Source organism: Chrysemys picta, unplaced genomic scaffold (assembly GCF_011386835.1).
Source record: "Chrysemys picta bellii isolate R12L10 unplaced genomic scaffold, ASM1138683v2 scaf1121, whole genome shotgun sequence".
NCBI lineage: Eukaryota > Metazoa > Chordata > Testudines > Emydidae > Chrysemys > Chrysemys picta.
The window spans coordinates 1-21,000 of NW_027053828.1; the positions used below are offsets into that span (position 1 = coordinate 1).

Below are 21,000 nucleotides of genomic sequence, written 5' to 3' on the forward strand. Positions count from 1 at the left end.
GTCACCCCTGCTATAGAGTGACACTTTTCTCTTCCCAGACAGATCTCTAGAGGGGTTACACAGATTCCTTTGCCCCAATACAGCACACAGCCCCACCCTCTCTCTCTCTCTCTCTCCCTCTCTCACTCACACACACACACACACAATGCCAGTCTACGCACACACAAACGCTCTGCCCCACCCTCTCTCTCTCGCTCACACAAACACACACACAAACTCTCTGCGCCACCCTCTCTCTCTCTCTCTCTCTCTCTCTCTCTCACACACACACACAAACACTCTGCCCCACAGCAATGCAATCCTTTCCTCCCTTTGGGTCAGCCCAGTCTGTCTGGGTGCTCTGCTCTGATGCTCTCAGGCCGTGTGAGCTCAGGATGGTGGGTCCGGGCATGTGGGATCAGCTGAGTGTCAGCTCCAGGTTGTGCATTTATAAGAGTCCCCTTTGCCAGCAGCAGCTCTCCTCCGACAGTTCCCAGTTCAGTCTCACCCTCCCTCTCTCAAGCCTGATGAACATGCTTCTTTTTCACTCTCAGACCCTTCCTGGGCTGCTGCCCTCTCCTGCCCCCATATGCTCATTGCCTCAAACCCTCCCATTCCCGCCAGCCAATCAGAGCTGTGCAGAATAACAGGGCGGGGTCAGGGGAGGAGGTTTCTGTCCAGCTACACAGGACACACATTGAAATTAGAAAACAAACATAAAAGGTTCTTGCCAGAAGGTTACAACATAATATGACTTTCATTGCTAGAATTCCGAATGATAACTCACATGCAGGAACAGAGAGAACCAAAGCCGGCTGCTCTCCAAGGCAGAGGGACACAACTCACTCCACCTGCCTCTGGGTCGGCTGTCTGCTGACTGACGGCTATAGGAACAGAGCCCACTAGCCTGCCCCCAGGATCAGGGACCCCCATCCGCTGTTCTTAACATAATAGCCTGTGATTCCAACACAGGCCTCAGCACATCACAACTGCCTCAATTTTGGAAGAGTTACCAAGTGGAAAAAGGAAAACAGGAGAAAGTACCGGAAAAAAAACTATTCCTGGATATTATTCATTTTATGGCACTGTTTATTGTCACCCCGTAGTTCTCTGGAGACTTAAAATCCCCACTGAGCACAGTGCCCTGAGGCCCCAGTTTCCAGGCCCTCTTCTCTTCCCATGCTCTGACCGGCTGCATCAGGTGGACCACTGAACTGGGGACAGGGCCTTCTCCATAGCAGGTGCCCAGCTGTGTAACCTCCTCCCCCCACAATGGTCTCACAGAAGGTGCATGGACCTAGCCATTGTCAGAGCAAACTGCCTGGCCCAGCTCCGCACGGCAGTTCCCCACGGTGACCCCGATGGAAAGGGCCGGCCGTGTGCGCTGGTGGACAGGACCCAGCACTGACATCAGGTGTCCTGGGCTCTGTTCCAGGACAGAGATGAGTTGGTTCCACAGGCGGGTTGGTTCCGTGACTTTGGGTAAGTCACTGCCTCTCTAAGCACTCTGATATGGAGATTGGGGATATAGCCCCGAGCACGGGGGCCCCTGGGCTGAGCTGGGGTCTCTGGGTGCTCTGTAATACAGTGATAATGGAGGGGAGACAGAGGGAGGGGAGATTGGTGCTCACACATCTCAGCACGTGATGGGACAAGGGGAGAATCCTGATCCACAGACTGAGCGGGTGCTTAGTGACGTCGCAGTCCAGACACTGCGGTGATGGGCACTAGAGCCCCGTAGCTAGACAGACACGGGAGGTGTGTGCCAGGATAGCCAGGCATGTGCGTGAGAGGGATACGATACCGACATGGACCGTTGTTCCCTGTACCGCGTCCTCACTGAGACCAGCTGGAGGGACTGGCTGGAGCTGAGGAGAGGCCAAGCTGCAGGAACCGGCAGACATGAGGATGGGACATGGCTCCTTGTCCCTAACGACTCTTCCCAACTCAGCCCGTGGCAGCAGGAAGTTGGCAGAAGAGAAATGGCCGGTTGCTGTTAGGGCAGCACTTTTATGGGAACAGGGAAATGAAACTAAACCTGTTATTCCTGGTTCACCCAGTGCGAGCAGGAGAATCAGGCCAAGTGAACATGAGGGAGCTCCCAAATGGCCTGTGTCATCTGACAAGTACCAGCAGCTGCTCCGTGCAGAGCAGGGTGGGAAGGACACACCCTGACCGAGCTGGGCTGTTGTGGCTGGGGCGGTCTCTCTCCCCAGGCCCCAAGGGAGATTGGCACCTTTGGGCGGAGTTGACACAGGGCTGCTTGCTCCAGGGCATGCAGAGAGGCACGGAGCTCGGGGGAAGCACAGAAGAACTGCCAGCTCCCAGGGACAGCCAGAGCCTGCGGAGACACCGAGCCCAGAGATGGAGGGTAAGGACTGACTGGCCCCACCCCCACCAGCTCTTCATTCAGGCCCTGAGCCGGGACAGAGCCCCAGGGAGACAGATTCAGGGTCCCGCGGGTCTCTGACTCTACCCAGGATACAGAGCAATTTGTCTCTGTGCATCTGGGCCAGGGCTGATGGGGGATCCCACTGCTGCCTGCATGCCCCGGAGGGGAGGGATCTCAGCTCTGGGGCTGGGAGGGGGGACAGCTGGGCTCACCAGCCCCCAGGGCCAGGGTAGGACAGCAGCTGGGCCAGGGACCTCAGTAACGGGGGCTGCACGTGGCTCAGGCTCAGGGCTTGTTTGGGGCCACCAGGAATTGTCTCCCCTGGGTGAGGGGTTTGTACAGACGGGGCTTCCCCTCTAGGGAACAGAACCCCCCAAACCGTCTCATGCCTGGGGCATCTGCACAGAGGGACTGGAAACCTCCCTCCCCTCCCTCATCACATCGCCTGTGGATCCAGGCAGATCTGGGAGCTGGGAACCTCCCTCCTAATGTATTGCTCCTGCTGCCTTTTTCAGTCCCCCGCCTTCCCCTGTTCCCCTTTGGGCGTTCGCTCTCCCAGACGCTCAGCGGAGCAGAGCCGGGGGGAGGGCAGCAGCTCTGGGACTCGCAGACCCCCCGTAACAGTGATTGTGTAATGCGGGTCTGTTTGTGCAGAGTCACTTTCCTGCCTGGCCCCAGCCCTTCCCCCGGGACTCCCCTCCCCTGCAGGCTCCAGGTGCAGGGCTGGTGCGGGCCAAGCCCGGGCCTGCCCCAGGGGCTGGGCCCCCCTTGGGCGCAATTCTGCGTTGAAGTAGAAGGTCCAGGGAGGCTCAGGGCTGGGGCTGAAGGCGTCTATTGTGGGCTGAGAGAAGGAGGCAGCAAGATCCCCTCAGTGTTGTCCTCAGGGCAGCAACAGCAGCAGCCGCGAGAAGGGGACCCTGCCCCCACCCAAGCAGGGATTGGGGTGTCCGTGGGATCCCTGGGCCAACGGGCTGGATCGCATCTCTCAGTCAGACTGTGTCTACACTACATACTCTCTGCTGGCACAGACCCCTCGTGTAGATGCAGCTGCACCAACTGAAGGAGTTTTTCCATAGGTGTAGAAACAGCACCACTCTGAATGACACTGGCTGCGCCAACAGACGTCCTCCTCCGGCCTTCACCCTCTATTATCCAACAGGGCCAGTTCTCCACAAAGCTGGGGGCTGTGGCCCAGAGCCACAAGGGGACTTAGGTATTGCAATGCCTACTTTTTAGACACGTAGAAAATCACTGGAACAACACTGTGCCCCATAAGGCCTGAGTTAGGTGCCTGGGCTCCCCATACAATGCATAGGGAGAGAGAGACACCTAAGAACAAGGAGGAGTCCAGTGGCACCTTAAAGACTAACAAATGTATTTGGGCATAAACTTTTGTGGGCTACAACCCACTTCTTCCAATGCGTATCAGATGGGTTATAGCCCATGAAAGCTTATGCCCAAATAAATTTGTTTGTCTTTAAGGTGCCACAGGATTCCTAATTGTTTTTGCTGAAACGGACTAACACGGCTCTCCCTCTGAAACTTGACACCTAAGGACAGGCTCCACAAAAACCAGCATGCTAGGGCAGGAGCCTTCAGTGGCAAAGTGGAAATTTTCTGTAATATTTTTCTGAAGCTCCCCCCAGCCTTTGCCTTTGTGGGGTGGAGACCCACGTCCCTCTTCCTTCTGATTAGGGTGTGTCTAGGCTGCAGAACTCCCGGCCCTCACTGTCATTCCCAGCACAGACAGGCTGTCCTAGGACACCTGCTTGCTTTCACTTCTGAGATGGATACAGAATAATTGCTACAGGGGTAACGTTACCACTCAGCTCTTTCTAAGCAAGCCTACATCATCCGTAAGGTAAAAAGATGACATAGTAAAAGCAATACAAGAACCTACACACCTGTTAATTGGCTTACCAGGCAGCCCCCCACTCTAGGGGCTTCAGCTCCAACCAAGGACACAGTCTTACGAAGCCTCAGCAGGCCAAGTCCTTCCAATCCTCCCCTAAGGACTGGGGCCCTTAGGGGACCAGGGTCCTGTCCATTTGCCGGACCAGGAAGAAGGCCCTGAGTCATTTTAACCTTTTGGGTGTAAACTTGAAACCTGGTTCTCCCTCTGGAGCACTCACGGGGAAAAGCCAGGGGCCCCGCGCTCACTAACTCCTCCTCCGCCCTCCCAGAGCTTCTGGAGCACTGCAAACAGCTGATTTGTGGTGTTCAAGCTCAGGGAGGGAGGGGGAGGAGCAGGGACTGAGGGTCGCTTGGGGGAAGATGCGGGACAGCTGTGGAGCCCTGTGGCTGCGGGCCAGGAACGCAGCCCAGACAGAACCGTCCCTACCTATGGTGGTGCCCTACACAGCCTGAGCACCCTCCCTGCAGGGGTCATGGCTGCTCCGCTGGGTGGCCGGCCCCTCCGTGGGGGAGTGGGGAAATGCGCTCAAGGGCTGCAGGGCCACGGGGACAGGAGCTGTGGGGGGCAGCAGCAGGGCAGGGAGGCCCTGGGCAGTGCAGGGGATTAGCGGGGGGCCTGGCGCCGGCAGCAGGGGTCGGGCCCAGCCCCCCCCCACTCACCGGTGGCAGTGATAAGCAGAGCAACCCGGCCCCAGCCCGCTCCGCTCCCCCAGCTCCCAGCCCTGTGGGCTATAAGCCATCTGATACGCATTGGACGAAGTGGGGAGAACTGGCCCTGTTGGATAATAGAGAGTAAAGGCCGGAGGAGGACGTCTGTTGGCGCAGCTAGCGTCATTCAGTGAGGTGCTGTTTCCACATCTATGGAAAAACTCCTTCAGTTGGTGCAGCTGCATCTACACCTGGCTGGAGCCGAGGAGAGGCCAAGCTGCAGGAACCGGCAGACATGTGGATGGGACGGAGGTGGCTCTTTGACCCTAATGACCAGGGCCGCCCAGTGGGGGGGGGAGGCAAGTGGGGCAATTTGCCCCAGGCCCCGGGCCCCGCTGGGGCCCCCACGAGAGTTTTTTGGGACCCCTGGAGTAGGGTCCTTCACTCGCTCCGGGGGTCCCGGCAGGGGCGGCTCTAGGCACCAGCAAAGCAAGCATGTGCTTGGGGCAGCCCATTTGCAGGGGCGGCAGGGATCCAGCCTGGGAGCTGAGAACCAACAGGGGGCCCTGGGAGCTGTAGTTCCTTGGTTAGCTCCCTGCCTATAGAGCCAGCCCTGGAGCAGGGAAAGAACTACATTTCCCAGCATTCCCTTGGCCACTACCAACAGGAAAGACGGGGAGGGAGTGAGGAAGCTGAGACCTCATGCTGCAGCCTGCTGTGAATGGAGCGCTGCACTGGGAAGGGCAAGGAGACCATATTTTAACATTCAAAAAAATAGGACACTCCACGGGGAGGGAGGGTAGCCCCACCCTGCCACCATCCACTCCCTCCGACTGCCCCCCACAGAAACCCCAACCCATCCAACCCCCCTGCTCCCTGTCACCTGATCACCCCCTCCCGGGACCCCTGCCCCAACTGCCCCCCAGGACCCCACCCCCTATCTAAGCCCGACTGGTCCTTGTCCCCTGATTGCCCCCTTCTGGGACCCCACCCCCATCTAAGCCTTCCTTCTCCTTGTCCCCAACTGCCCCCTCCTGAGACCCCCCCCAACTTCCCCCCTAGGACCCCACCCCGTACCTGTCCCCTGACAAACCCCTGGGACTCCCATGCCTATCCAACTGCTGCCTGTCCCCTGACTGCCCCCCCCCAAACGCCTGACCCATCTAACCCCCCCTTCTCCTTGTCCCTTGACTGCCCCCCTGGAACCCCCTACCTCTTCTCCAACCCCCCAGCCCCCTTACCGTGCCACTCAAACCAGCGTGTCTGGCTTCGCGCAGCGCCAGACACGCTGCTGCATACATGCTGCCGTGCTCCCCTGTGGAGCCACAGCCCCCCCCTCAGCACCTGCCTTCGAGATTTGAACACCTCAAAATTCAGGAGTGCTCAAGCTCAGTTTGGGCAGCTGCTACTTCATTTCTCCCAAATCAAATATACTGATCCACTGTAACTTGCTGTAGAAAAAGTAGGATAAAATTGAGCAAGAAATGCTTCCCAGTGGTTATTAGGACTGGAATTGCTATTTTCAACAGCCATTGCTTTTGTTTGTTTGTTTGTTTGTTTAAAAGGAAGACAATGATATTGCATTGGCAAATTCCCCATAGAAACAAAGAGTGGAACAAAAGAATAATAAAGGCACCTCAACTTTTCCTCATTTATGTAGGACAGTCTTATAATATGCATCCAGATATCCTCCAATCACACAAGCTGAAAATTGTTCCACTTCACTGCAGTTCTGTAACCATATGGGAACCAATCCTGTCTGTGTTCTGTGCACATCCAAAATTCCTGCTGAATGACCCACCCTGGGAGCGAGTTACCAGTGACCCAGGGCTGCGGCAGAAGAAGGGTGCAGGGCGGGGGAGGGAGAGCCCAGGGCTGGGGCGGCAGGAGGTGTGTGTGGGGGGCAATGGTGGGGGGGGGTAGGGGAGAGCTCAGAGCTGGGGTGGCAGGGTGTGTGTGTGTGGGAGAGCCCAGGGCTGGGGCGGCAGGGGGGTGCGGGTGGTGGGGGAGAGCCCAGGGTTGGGGCAGCAGGGGGGTGCGGTGAGGAGCCCAGGGCTGGGACGGGGGGCAGCCAAAATTTTTTTTGCTTGGGGCTGCAAAAACCCTAGAGCCGGCCCTGGGTCCTGGAAAACTCTCGCGGGGCCCGGGCCCCCGAAGCTTCTTCCACTCCGGGTCTTCGGCAGCAGTTCGGCGGCAGGGGGTCCTTCCACTCCGGGACCCGCCACTGAAATGCCCTGAAGACCCGCGGCGGGGGGTCCTCCCACCCCGGGACCCACCGCTGAAGACCCCAGACCCCCTGAATTCTCGGGCAGCCCTGCTAATGACTCTTCCCAACTCAGCCCACAGCAGCAGGGAGTTGGCAGAAGGGAAATGGCTGGTTGCTGTCAGAGCAGCACATTTCTGGGAAAAGGAAAGTGAAACTAAACCTTTTACTCCTCCGTCACTTGGGGACAAGCCAGAGAATGGGGCCAAGTGAATATGAGGGAGCTGCCAAATGGTCTGTGTCATGGCAAGTCATGAGCGGATGTGTGTGTGTGGGACACGCCCTGACAGGGTCGGGTTCTTGTGATGCGTGTGTGTGTGGGAAAGTGTGTCTATCCGCAGGCCCCAAGGGAGATTGGCACCTTTGGGCGGAGTTGACACAGGGCTGCTTGCTCCGGGGCATGCAGAGAGGCACCGAGCTCGGGGGAAGCACAGAAGAACTGCCAGCTCCCAGGGACAGGAGAGCCTGGGGAGACACTGAGCCCAGAGATGGAGGGTAAGGACTGACTGGCCCCACCCCCGCCAGCTCTTCATTCAGGCCCTGAGTCGGGACAGAGCCCCAGCCCCAGGGAGACAGATTCAGGATCCCACGTGTCACTGACTCTCCCCAAGATAGAGAGCAATTTGTCTCCATGCATCTGGGCCAGGGCTGCTGGGGGATCCCATTTCTGCCTGCACACCCCTGAGGGGAGGGATCTCTGCTCTGGGGCTGGGAGGGGGGACAGCTGGGATCAGCAGCCCCCAGGCCCAGGGTAGGACAGCAGCCGGGCAGGGCCCCTCAGTAACTGGGGGCTGCACGTGGCTCAGGCTCAGGGCTTGTTTGGGGCCATGAGGGTTTTTATCCCCAGGGTGAGGGGTTTGTGTAGATGGGGTCCCAGGGGTGAGGTCCCCTCTGGGGAAGGAGCCCCCCAAACCTTCTCGTGCCTGAGACATCTGCATAGAAGGACTCTAAACTTCCCCCCCCCATCTCATCCCCATGGAACCGGGCAGGGCTGGGAGCTGAGACCCTCCCTCCCCACTTACTGCTCCTGCTGCCCCTTCCATTCTCTCTCTCCTGCTCCCTCTCCCCTCCCCTCTGGCTGGGAGCCTGGGTCCCTACCCTGGCTGGGGCGGTCGCTTTCCCAGGGCTGGCTCGGCTCCAGCAGGTGCTGTGGGGCGCAGAGCCGGGGGTGGGGGGTCTGGGAGGGCAGCAGCTCTGAGACTCGCAGCCCACCCCCAGGAACAGAGCTGGGGAGGGGCCGCTGGTGCAGAGTCACTTCCCTGCCTGGCCCCAGCCCTTTCCCCTGGGTCTCTCCCCTCCCCTGCAGGCTCCAGGTGCGGGCAGAGCCCGGGGCTGCCCCAGGGGCTGGGTCCAGCTGCCGCAGAAAGTCCCCCTGACTGGGAGGGAGTTCTAATGACCAACTCTGTGTTTCAGTGAAAGCTTAGAGGGTGACTCAGGGCTGGTGCTGAAGGTGGCTACTGGGGACTGAGGAGGGACAGCAGGGTCCCATCACTATTGTGTTGTTTGGGCAGCAGCAGCCCTGAGAGGGGGACCCTACACCCCAGAGCAGGGTTTGAGGGGAGAGCATTCCCTGGTGCCGAGTTTGCCATTGTGTGAAGAAATACTTCCTGTTTTTTGTTTCAAACCTGCTGCCTATTAACTTCATTGGATGCCCCCAGGTTCTTGTGTTATGTGAAGGGGTAAATAACACTTCCTCATTCACTTTTTCCACCCCATTTATGATTTGACAGCTCTGTATCATAGCTCCGCTTAGTCAACCCTTTCCTAAGATGAAGAGTCCCAGTCTTTTAATCGCTACTCTGAAACCAGTCTTTTAATCGTTTCTTGCATGGAAGCTGTTTCATACCCTTAATCATTTTTGTTGCCCTTCTCTTTACTTTTTCCAATTCTAATATATCTTTTTTTGAGATGGGATGATCAGAACTGCACACACTATTCAAAATGTGGACGTACCATGGATTTATGTAGTGGCATTATGATATTTTTTGTCTTCTTATCTATCCCTTTCCCAATCATTCCTACCATTCTGTTTGCTTTTTTGACTGCTTCTGCACATTGAGCAGATGTTTTCAGAGAACTATCCACAATGACTCCAAGATCTCTTTCTTGAGTGGTAACAGCTAATTTAGATGCCCATAATTTTGTATAAATGGTCAGGGCCGGCTCCAGGCACCAACTTCTCAAGCAGGTGCTTGGGGCGGCCGCTCCGGAGAGGGGCGGCAGGTGCAGGTATTCGGCGGCAATTCAGCGGACGGTCCCTCACTCTGGCTCGGAGTGACGGACTTCCCGCCGAATTGCCGCCGCAGATCGCGATCGCGGCTTTTTTTTTTTTTTTTTTTTTTTGGTTTTGGCTGCTTGGGGCGGCCAAAACCCTGGAGCCGGCCCTGTATATAGTTGTGATTATTTTTTTACCAATGTGCATTACTTTGCATTTATCAACACTGAATTTCATCTGCCATTTTGCTGCCCAGTCAGCCAGCCAGTGGCTATTGGCTATAGAGATACTCCTCCCTTGGTGCCATGAGCCCCACTTTTTCCCTCTATTTGAAGCCCCCCTTTTTTACACTTGAATTCCCAGTCCCTGGTCTTCTGGGCATCTGCAATGTATGCTAGTCCGCTGCCTCCATAGAAGCAGTGCCCCCCAGTTTGCTGGTTTCACCTTAATTTAACTCTCTGCCTAGCACAAGTTACTTAGGCATGTCTACAGTAAAAATAAATTGAAGTTTATTTAATAGAGCTTGAGATAGAGATTCTCATGAAAGCTGGTATAAGGATTTGGAAACATACAGTTACAGGTTAAAGAAAAACAGTCTATAGGCTGTACTCATTTACAAGTTATTTTCCTGTCTAATAAAGTATTTCTCGTCCAATGATGTATCTGTTCAGTTTCGAAAGCTGGGATCTTCTTTTCATGAGACACTTCGCTGACGGAGTCTATGCTCCAGAATGGGTAACATCTGGTGTCCTTTCCTATTCTGTTATACAGGCAGGCCTCGACTTTACGATGTTCAAGTTATGACGAACGGCACTTACGCCGTTTATAAAACTGACACCCTGTTTCCACTTTCCAATGTTGGTTTTGACTTTCCAGCGCTCGAGAGGACGCAACGCAACGCCAGCGAACAAGTTCATACGTGCACAGCGACATTCTGTGCCGCCCATCTCCATAACTCAAGGTGCTCAGTTGCTGTTCCGACGCCATTTTTACGTGGTGGATCTTTGCACTTCCAAAATTTTCTTAAAATTTAGTGTTTCTTTGCCCATAATAATGGCAGAAAAGCGGAAATCTGGTGCAAGTGGTGTTTCTTCTTCTAAGAAACGTAGAAGAAGTTTGAGTACAAAACTTGAAATGATTCAGAGGTCCGAAAGAGGTGAGACGCCAACTGAAATCAGCAGAGCTCTGCATATCCCCCGATCGACTGTTTCAACCATCCTGCAAAACAAGGAACGGATTCAGGAACGTGTTAAGGATTCGGCTCCTATGCAATCAACTGTGACAACTAAGCAGAATGTTGGACTTAATGGCCAGGTTGAGAAACTGTTATTCATTTGGCTGGAGGATCAAACTCAACGCTGTGCTCCAGTGAGTTCAGGCAGAATTCAGGAGAAGGCCCGGAGTCTTTATGATGATCTAAAGAAACAACACGGGGAGAGTTCTAACGCTGAGCCTTTTAATGCAAACAGGGGCTGGTTTATGCGGTTTAAAGCCAGGGCCAATTTGCATAACATCAAGGTCTCAGATGAAGCTGCCAGTGCTGATGAGGAGGCAGCTCGTGTTTTTCCTGAGGCACTGGCTAAAATAATTGAAAAGGGAGGGTATTGTGCTCAACAAGTTTTTAATGTTGCCGAAACTAGGCTCTTTTGGAAAAAAATACCATTGAGAACCGACATGGCTGAAGAGGAGGAATCCATGCCAGGGTACAAAGCTGCTAAAGATAGAATCACTCTTTTGCTCGGTGCAAATGCTGCAGGTGACTTTAAACTTAAACCTTTGCTTGTGTACCATTCGGAAAACCCCAAGGCTTTCCACGGATATTCCACGGCATTTCTCCCAGTGATATGGAAATCCCATCCTAATGTGTGGGTCAATAAAAACATTTTTGAGGATTGGTTTAATTATCATTTTGTGCCAAGTGTCAGGGATTATTGCAGCAAAAATAATCTTGCATTTAAAGCATTGTTAATCCTCAACAATTCTCCTGGTCATCCACCCAGCCTTGACGACATGCATCCTGACATCCAAGTGGTGTTTCTGCCTCCAAACACCACTTCACTGTTGCAACCCGTGGACCAGGGGGTAATAGCGTACTTCAAGGCCCACTATCTCAGGAGCACATTTGCTCAGGCCATCAGGGAAACTGAGAAGCAAGGTGGACCAACTCTGAAGGAATTCTGTAAGAGCTTCAACATTTACCATGCAGTTAAGAACATTGGTGAGGCATGGAATGAAGTCAAACAACCCAATTTAAATGGTGTTTGGAAAAAATTGTGTCCTGATTTTGTGTCTGACTTCCAAGGCTTTACAGACACTGTTGAGGTGACCAACACTGTTGTTGAAATGGGCAAAGAACTTAACTTAGACATTGCACCAGGGGATGTTGATGAGTTGCTGGCATCACATTCTGAAGAATTAACTAATGAGGACCTCATTGAATGGGAACAGCAAAAAGTGGCAGAGGAAGAAGAAGATGCACCCACTGTTGAAGAGACTCCTCCTCATAAAGTCTTGACAATAAAAGTGTTGGCTGAGGCATTTCAACATTTGGAAGCGGCCATGTCCACGTTTGAGGTACATGACCCCAGTGTTGAACGCAGTGCATCTGTGAATAGGGACTTATACAACACGTACAGCTGCTACAGAGAAATTTACAAAGAAAAGAAGAGAGCATCTGTCCAAACTCCCTCGGACACTTCCTTATCTCCTTCCAATTCACCTCCAAATACCCCTGAAAGCCCCATCCAAATAGACCCACCTGTGAGCTCAGACGAAAGTGTCCCATCTCCTTCTTCATCCCTTCAGTTGGTTTCTTAGATCAGCAATGCCCAGGAATGATGAAGACAAGTGATGTTAAACAATTGTAAGGCTTTAAAATGTGTCTGTGCTTTTTAGATCATTTGTGGGTAGGGGTAATGCACAGTGTACAGCACTGTACAGGTACTATATTTCTTAATGTATTTTTAGGGTCTGTGATTCTTTTATGTCAACATGATTGCTATTTTCAATATGAATACATTAATGGAGCTGTATTACTCGCCTATAATTGATTGAGTACAAAAATCTGGGTGAAAATAGCATATCGGGCCTCGGTTTAGAAACCAATCCCCCATTTATAACATTGTTCCTATGGGAAAATTAGTTCTGAGTATCACAGTGCCCCCCATAAGGCTTTATGGAAAATGCTTATGAATATATATATGACATATATATGACATAACTGGAATATGTTTTATGATACATATGCCATGTAACATATCTCTGTGAAGGTTATGATCTACTGAATCTATTCATCCAATTCATATGCATGTATCAGTTTTTGTATTTAAAGTTATGAATGTTGACTGTGTACTTGCTTGATTTTTGAGTAGCCTTTGTAAAGCATTTGGTCAGCTTCCGGAGAAAGGAATGTGCAAATTAAGTGCCCAGTCATGAACCACTTAAGCCAACAATGAACTCAAAGATGTCAATCCACATCTGGGCTTTCCCAGGAATGTGGCTAGGCTGGTAAGGAACTCAGTCATGCATGGACATGTGACTGGCCCATGTGAGTCCAAAACTCCATTTTGTAGCTAGATTCTACACAGAGGGAGGGAGGGGTGTCCACCCACAAGAGAAAGTCTATTTAAACACCTGGGAGACCCCTCCATTTGGTCTTCAGCTGGCTCAAGCGATAGCCTGTCCACCCCCAAAGGTTACCTGAAAGAAACTGGAACAAAGGACAGTAACTACAGGGGGTGTGAGTGATTGCTGGACCCAGACTAGAAGGAGATTAGTCTGTAAAAGGAAGCTTACTGGGTGAGGTTTTTATCTGTATTCAGTTTTCTTAGACATAGACTTGCGTGTTCTATTTTATTTTGCTTGGTAATTCACTTTGTTCTGTCTGTTAATACCTGGAACCACTTAAATCCTACTTTCTGTATTTAATAAAATCACTTTTTACTTATTAATTAACACAGAGTATGTATTAATACGGGGGGGGGGACAACTGTGCATATCTCTCTATCACTGTTATAGAGGGTGAAAAATTTATGACTTTATACAGGGTAAAGCGGATTTATTTGGGGTTTGGACCCCATTGGGAGTTGGGCATCTGAGTGTTAAAGACAGGAACACTTCTTACGTTGCTTTCAGTTAAGTCTGCAGCTTTGCGGCATGTGGTTCAGACCTGGATCTGTGTTGGAGCAGACGGGCTCAAACCAGGCAGGGCACTGGAGTCCCAAGCTGCCAGGGCAGGAAAGCAGGAGCAGAAGTAGTCTTGGCACATCAGTTGGCAGCCCCAAGGGGGTTTCTGTGATCCAACCTGTCACACTGAGTTATGACATTTCAACTTAAAATGTGAATCAATTGTGTCATAAGTCTGAGGACTGCCTGTACAGTTACAGTCTATTGTCTCTTACCCCAAGGGTCCCCATTCAGAGACTTTTCTTTGGGTTCTTTTGTCTTTGTACATGCTCAAGCCTGCTTCTGGTCCAGACAGTAAACACAGGGCTTGGGCTGGGTTCCGGACATCCATAGTTCTCAGTGTTGATTGAGTCAGTCCTGGGTCTCTCACCCCACCTCCAGATGAGATCTTTCCCTCCAACAGTTTTGGACACTATACCCTATGTGTTACTTTAATCACCATGACAATCATTTAGACATTAGCTTCGGCAGAGACCACTCATGACACCTTTCAGCAAGATATTGAGAAGATGGTTGGACACAGGTGTAATTAGTCATTTCCCCAGCTCACCAGCAGATGTCAGCAAAGAGCTCCTGCCCTTGCAGAATCCATGTCCACCGAGCGCTCGGAAGCAACTTCCAGCCATTCGTTCTCGGGGTGCCTTTCTCTGCAGAGCCCTTTAGAACCTGCTATTTTCTCCCTGTGAAGGAGCTTATACACCATTGTGACATTGCACTCCCTATGCTTTGTGAAAATATGCTTGTGAATATGAATATGATATAACTGGAATGTGCTTTTTGCAAAAGGTCTCATGTCTGGCATCCTATACTGAGTGTGTTCATCCTATTTGTTTGCATGTATTATTTTTATGTCTGGATTTAGGAAAATGAGGTATAAACTTGTATTACTGATGTAGGGATATTAAGTAGAAGCCATTAAGGGTGCTTCAGAAACAATGAGTTGTGAATGGCCTTGTTCACCTACAAGCCTTCCTGTGTACCTGGGGGCCAGACCAGGAAGAATGGTGTCTAGAGTCTTACAGAGACATGTGACCAGGTCATCTGATACTGGAGTCCATCTTAAATCTGGTATTTTTCCAGAAGGGAATGGCTAGGAGGTCAAATCAAACAAAGGTTTCCCACCTTGGGGAAATCCTATATAAGGTGGGGGAAGTAAACAATGAGGGTCTTCAGTTGGCTTAAGAGACTCCTCCCACCCCAAAGAGATACCTGAAAGCACCTGGAAACAAAAGGACTGTAACCACAGGGATGGGAGAGATTGGCTGGACCCAGGCCACAAAATACATCTTTGGCCTGAGAAGGACTTTTCCTGAAATAACATCTAGGGTGAGAAGCTATTATTTGTAACTAGTTTCTTAGTGTATTAAGCTTAGCCTTGCGTGTTTGTTTTATTTTACTTAGTAACGCACTTTGTTCTGTCTGTAATCTGTTATATTCACTTAAATCTTACCTTTTATTCTTAATAAAATTACTTTTATTTATTAATAAACCCAAGTGTAAGGAATTGTTACCGGGGGGGAGGGCAAAGAAGCTGTGCATAGCTCTCCTTCGGTGTTAAAGAGGGTGGACATTTATGAACTTACCCTCATAAGCTTTATGCAGAGCAAGACGGATTTATCTGGAGTTCAGACTCCCAAAAAGGCTGTGTGGTAAGCGCTGGACAAGTCCCTGTTAACTGAGAAGCCCCAGGGCTGAGTGTGTCTCTGTCTGTAAGACTGCAGAGGGGTGAGGCCCATTCTCTGAGTCTGTGCTGGAGCTGAGCTGGAGTGTCTGGCTCAGCGAGATGGAGTTGAGGGATGCCCATTCTGGCAGGGGGGTGATTCTCAGTGGTGTGCCAGCGCATTAAGTAACAGTATCAAGGGGGTTTCTGTGACCAAACGCATCACAACCATGATCAAGTCACCTCTTGATTTTCTTGTTGGTAAATTTAACATATTAAGCTCATTAAGTCTCTCACGATCAGCCTTTTCTCGAGCCTTTGAATCATTTATGTGGCTCTTTTCTGCACCGTCTCCAAGTTTTTCAACATCCTTTTTAAAATGTGGACACCAGAGCCACATGTAGTATTCCAGTACTAGTCTCACCAACACCATATTCAGAGGTGGAATCACCACCTTGCTCCTGCTCACTTCTCCCCTGTCTATACACCACGGATGACATCAGCCCTTTTACCCACAGCATCATCCAGGGAGCTCAGTTGTTTGCACACTGTGACCCATCCTTTTCAGAGTCACTGGTTTCCAGGATACAGCCCTTCTCCCATCTGTTGGTACGGCCCACACCCCTTGTTCCTAGATGTCGAAATTTCCATTTGGCTGCATTAAAACACATTTTGTTGGCGGGGGATGTTTGGAAGGACTTGCCTTTCTGAGGGAGTGTGAGCCCCCTCTCCCTGAAGCCCTGAGCATGTGTCAGGATCTAGGGGCCCCAATCCCTCTTTTCTCTGCCTTGTGTGTTTACTGGGATATGGGGGGCCCTGCCCCTCGAGATGCTCTCTGAGCCCCTCTCCCTGCTACACCTCAGGGAAGCCAAGAATTGAGGGGGTATGCCCCCTGGTGATGGCTGCAGCCAGGTCTGCACTGTGCTCCACTTACAACTAAGTCAAGAATTGCCTCTCCCCTTGTGGATTCCAGAACTAGCTGCTCCAAGAAGCAGCCATTAATTTTGGTGTCTAAAAACTTTCTCTCTGCATCCCGTCCTGAGGCGACATGTACCCGGTCAGTGTGGGGATAGCTGAAATCCCTCATTTATTATTGAATGTTCTATTTTTGTAGCCTCTCTAATCTCCCAGAGCATTTCACAGTCACACTTTCAGTTCCCCCCAGCCCTTAGTTTAAAAACTTGGCTACAACCTTTTTAGTTTTCCATGCCAGCACTCTGGTTCCTGTTCGGTTTAAGCAGAGCCCAGCATCCTTCCTATACAGACTCCTCCTTTCCCACGAAACCTAAAACCCTTCTTTCAACACCATTGTCTCATCCAAGCACTGCCTGTCTAACTGGCCCCCCTGCATGTGGAACTGGAAGAGAATGCTACCATGGAGGTCCTGGACTTCAATCTCTTACCTAGCAGCCTAACTTTGGCCTCCAGGACCTCCCTTCTACCTTTCCCTATTACTGGAACAAAGAATAAATGTTCTGGCTCATAAAGAGCTAGGTGGTAACTGGCAACCGCTGGCACGATACTGTTCATGGCCCTCGGAGAAAGCAGTGCACAGGTGCTGGCTGTTTGGTAGACTGGCCTGCTGCAATATCGCAGTGTCTGGCTGGGCAGTCTTAATGCTCCCTGGTCAGAAGGGAGCAGGACAAGGGCCCTGAGACAGGTGATGGCTGGAGACCTGAGACTGACTGGGCACTGCTGGAGTGGACAGGAGGGGGGGATACAGGTGTAGCTACCCTTAACCTGGGACTAGGGTGACCAGACATCCCGATTTTATCGGGACTGTCCCGATATTTCCTTGTTTGTCCCGCGTCCCGACCGACATGCGGTCGGGACACTGGACAAACAAGGAAATGCCCCGGAGCCTAGAGCCCGGAAGTGCTCGCACCCCCCCCCCCCGCCCCGACTCCGCCCCCTCCTCCCCCGATTGGCTCCCTCCCCGAATCCCCGCCTCTTCCCCAGGTTCACCATTCCCCCTCCCTCCGCAAGCGCTGGAGGGAGGCCCGGGAGACGCAGGGGAAGCGCGGGGCCGGGGTGAGTAAGAATCCGGCCTGGTCCCGAGCAGGCAGGACTCAGTTGGGTGGTAGGGCAAGGAGGGGGCGGCCCGCGGGGCCAGGTGGTGGCTGTTCTCGCCCCCCCGGGCAGTGGGACTCGGGAGCAGCCGCTGCTGCAGCTCCCACTGCCGCGGGGGGAGGAAGCGGCCGATGGCCAAGCTCGGCGGCTGCGGCTCTGGCGCCCCCGAACCTCCCGAGCCTGGGCCTGCTGCGGGGACCCAGAAGTGCGTACGCTGGGCCCAGCCCCTGGCCAGTCGCGTCTGGGCTGCTGCCCAGCTGGTGCTATCCCGCGGCGGCCCCGGGGCGGAGGCATCGACCGCCCAGCCCCGTTCGTTCCCCTGCGGGACGGGGGGGCTGGGGCCTGCTGCCCCCACTCCGGGCCGCCGCGGGATTGCACCAGCTGGGCAGCAGCCCAGACACGACTGCCAGGGGCTGGGCCCAGCATGCGCGCTGCTGGGTCCCCGCAGCAGGCCCAGGCTCGGGGGGTTCGGGGGCGCCAGAGCTGCAGCCACGGAGAGCAATGGCCGCTTCCTCCCCCGCGGCAGTGGGAGCTGCAGCAGCGGCTGCTCCCGAGTCCCGCTGGCCGGGGGTGAGAACAGCCGCCGCCTGGCCCCGCGGGCCGCCCCCCTCCTCGCCCTACCACCCAACTGAGTCCTGCCTGCTCGGGGCCAGGCCGGACTCTTACTCACCCCGGCCCCGCGCTTCCCCTGCGTCTCCCGGGCCTCCCTCCAGCGCTTGCGGAGGAAGGTTTTTTTTTTTTTTTGCCCCGCCCCCTGCCACGCCCCCCCGTGTCACCCCCCCCTCCTCCCCCCGCGTCCCGATATTTGTCTTGGGTGATCTGGTCACCCTACCTGGGACACACTTTCCACCCACTCCAGATTCAGGGTTCACTCCCCCTGCAGGATCAGTGGGGCTGCGAGTTTCACTCCCTGTAACAGGGGTGAGACTTACTACCACAGCGCCTCCTGCTGGTCAGTCCAGGTATTAGCTCTTCCAGCTCTTGAGCACCCTCTGCCAGCTAGTCTCTCTCCTGTCTCAGGCCCCACGTCACTCCTGGACCCTGTTGCCCCTTACCCTTGGGGTGCTGCCCCACAGCAGTGCTCCCTCACTCAGGGTATCCCCTCCCAGGGGAACCCCAATCCCCTATACCCACCATGCCTCAGTGGCTACTGCCAGTCATCATCCAGCCCCTGCTCACTGGGGCAGACGCAGTCTGTAACAGCCACTCATTATTGGCAAGGGGGTTGGAACTGCTGCCTTTCCCTGCAGTCCCAATACCTCCCCTAGCCTTTAGCCAGGCCTCAGCCTGGGGGTGGGGTGGGGCAGGGCACCCGCCTGGCCCCCTGTACTCCCAGGCAGCTAGATAGACCCTTCTCACTCCAGGGCTGGAGTGAGCCTGACCCAGCTCCTCACTTGCCCTTATATCAGAACCAGCTGTGGCTCCATTGGGTGTGGTCACAGCTGTGGCTGCCTCCCCGATCAGCCTAGCTCAGCTGCCTTTACCCTTTTTCCTAGGAGTGGGTAACTGCCCCGCTACACTCCCCATCAGTGCCACCTCTAGAGGGTGAGGCGCCCCGGTGGGCCAGCCTCTACTCCACCTTGGTCCCGAGGCCCGCCGGGGATGTTAGTTGGCGGCTCCTTCATGGGGCCGTGAGCACGGGCGTGTACTTGGCGCGGTTTACCCCTGTCCCAGACACCTGTCCTTTCTGCGGCGTGAGGGAGACCCTGGCTCACATTTACTTAGAGTGTGCCAGGTTGCAGCCCCTACACCGACTCCTCACCGACATTTTGTTGCATTTTTGGTTACACTTTTCCCCTTTGTCCCGCCCACTTCCCGGAACCCAATAGGTACACTCCCCATCAGTGCCACCTCTAGAGGGTGAGGCGCCCCGGTGGGCCAGCCTATACTCCACCCGGGTCCCGAGGAGTGTCTAAGGGAATTATTGTATGATCTATGGTAGCCAGTGGGGTGAGACCGAAGTCCTCTCTGTTTGGCAGGTTTGGTGTGCCTTAGAGATGGAGAACAACCAGCCTGGGGCAATGACTGCCCTGCTCTAAGCAACTTGTCCTGAAATGATACTTTCAGTTGTGTCCCACCAGAGTCAGCATTGTTACACCCACATTGAGATATCTAACCAGCATTGCTCCCCACAGCTCTTTGTCACTCCAACTGCACCCAAGGGAAGGCCATTGAAATCCTGTATCTCCTGCTGGCGATTTGCATTGCAGCGGCCACAGCTCTCATCGTGGTGAAACTTGGGAAATGTAAGTCTCCTGTTCATTTCTACCTCAGCCTCAGATCTCACCTGCCAAGAGTGAGGCTGCTCTGACTAGTTTGGGGTGGATTTTAGCAGTGGGGCACAAAATTGGGCTGAGAATGGAGGCTCAGCTGTGACCTTAATTATGGAGCAGTTGCCATTGCTAGGTAACTTTCACTCACCTGTGAGTTAAGGTGACCGGATTTTCAAAGGGGAGGAATTTGTCTTTAGCATGTGGCCTGCTAGCTTTCCAGGGGACTTGTGCTCGTAAATCTCAGAGAAATATGAACCACAATCATTAACTAGGCCATGTTTGTGGTGACATTTTGAAGGTTGTGAAATATTCATACAAAAATGTTTTTTCAAGGGTGTTCTCGGGCCAGTGCAAAGGGCTGGCTGCGGATCCCGCTAGTGGAGAAGAAATGTTTGGGAGTGAGAACAATGAAATGGGGCATAGCACAATGCGCTGCGACAATTACCTCTTCCACATTAACACAAGGGGAGCTTGGGCCCGACAAATACATTCCTTTCCTTTTTAACTTTGCAACCAGCTAACCACACACAAACCAAGACAGGCTCCTTGTGGCAGCAGGCGGCTTTCTGCTCCGCACAGCAGTCAGAGCCCTGCATTGCTCTGGGAAGGCTGAACCTTTTCACTCTCAGCTTTGCTCTGCCCCTTTGAGCTGTCCAGCCCCATTCCACACCTGTGTGTAGTAATAGCAGCTGTACCGCACATCCTGGGGCCACTGGCAGGTCAGTGTAACATAGAGCAGCCCCAACGCAGCTCTACATTGTACCGAGGACCGAGCTGATGTCCAGAATAATGAATCCTGGTGTTGAGCACAGTGCACCTGTAGCAGAGGGTCACAGCTAGCATGAGGTAATGGACATCAGAAGTCTTGGGTAGTACCTGGGAGGAAAGTGCATTTTACAGCACCACAGATATCCCCAAAGATATGGGTTTCCCCTGATGAAAAATTTTACTCTGCTATTAAAAGTCTCATGTCTACAGTGTCCCAGGGTCTTGCCAAAGCCCAGCTGGATCGAGATACGATTAGAAGAGATGCCAAGAGAAATCTATCAGATCACAAGGACTATATAGGTGAGAGGATAAAGGAAATGTTTCTATTCCTCGTCGGTCTTCAAGGATCTTTTCTGGTCCTTACACCTCAAGGGAGGAGAGAGTCACTTCATTTCTCCGTGCCTCAGTTTCACTATCTGTGAAATGGGTAACATTTCTTGTCTATTTGTATTGTAACCATCTCTCGCTCTGTGTCCTTGCAGTGCCAGAGCAAGGGTACCCAATCTCAGTTCGGGTTTGTGCAGCACCTGGCACAAAGGAGCCCTAATCTCAGGTGGGGCTGGTAGGCAGCACTGTAATATAAATAAGTAATGGCTATAAGTGAAATCTATTTGCATCCTGGAAAACGACTGC

General features: G+C 53.1%; 1 protein-coding gene across 5 annotated transcripts; it reads left to right on the forward strand.

Moving 5' to 3' along the window:
- Positions 1–679: 679 nt before the first annotated feature.
- LOC101949825 (tigger transposable element-derived protein 1-like) lies at positions 680–20,909 on the forward strand. Of its 5 annotated transcripts, XR_010596932.1 has the most exons (3): positions 7,036–7,691; positions 19,462–19,572; positions 20,578–20,909. XR_010596932.1 is itself a non-coding variant. In XM_065579948.1 (2 exons), the coding sequence occupies exons 1-2, from the start codon at positions 2,006–2,008 to the stop codon at positions 12,226–12,228; spliced, it is 2,286 nt and encodes a 761-aa protein (XP_065436020.1). In that variant the 5' UTR covers positions 680–2,005; the 3' UTR covers positions 12,229–13,365. The 5 variants fall into 5 exon arrangements, 4 of the variants coding, with proteins under 4 accessions (XP_065436020.1, XP_065436022.1, XP_065436021.1 ...); XM_065579948.1 differs by lacking the exons at positions 7,036–7,691; positions 19,462–19,572; positions 20,578–20,909 and adding exons at positions 680–2,350; positions 10,288–13,365; XM_065579950.1 differs by lacking the exons at positions 7,036–7,691; positions 19,462–19,572; positions 20,578–20,909 and adding exons at positions 687–2,350; positions 10,183–13,365.
- Positions 20,910–21,000: the final 91 nt, after the last annotated feature.

Bases quoted from the DNA above. Each gene is read 5' to 3' on its own strand.
- LOC101949825 (XM_065579948.1), top strand. From the start codon at position 2,006: ATGAAACTAAACCTGTTATTCCTGGTTCACCCAGTGCGAGCAGGAGAA. The intron at 2,351-10,287 runs GTAAGGACTGAC...TTGACTTTCCAG, and splicing joins ACCGAGCCCAGAGATGGAGG to CGCTCGAGAGGACGCAACGC.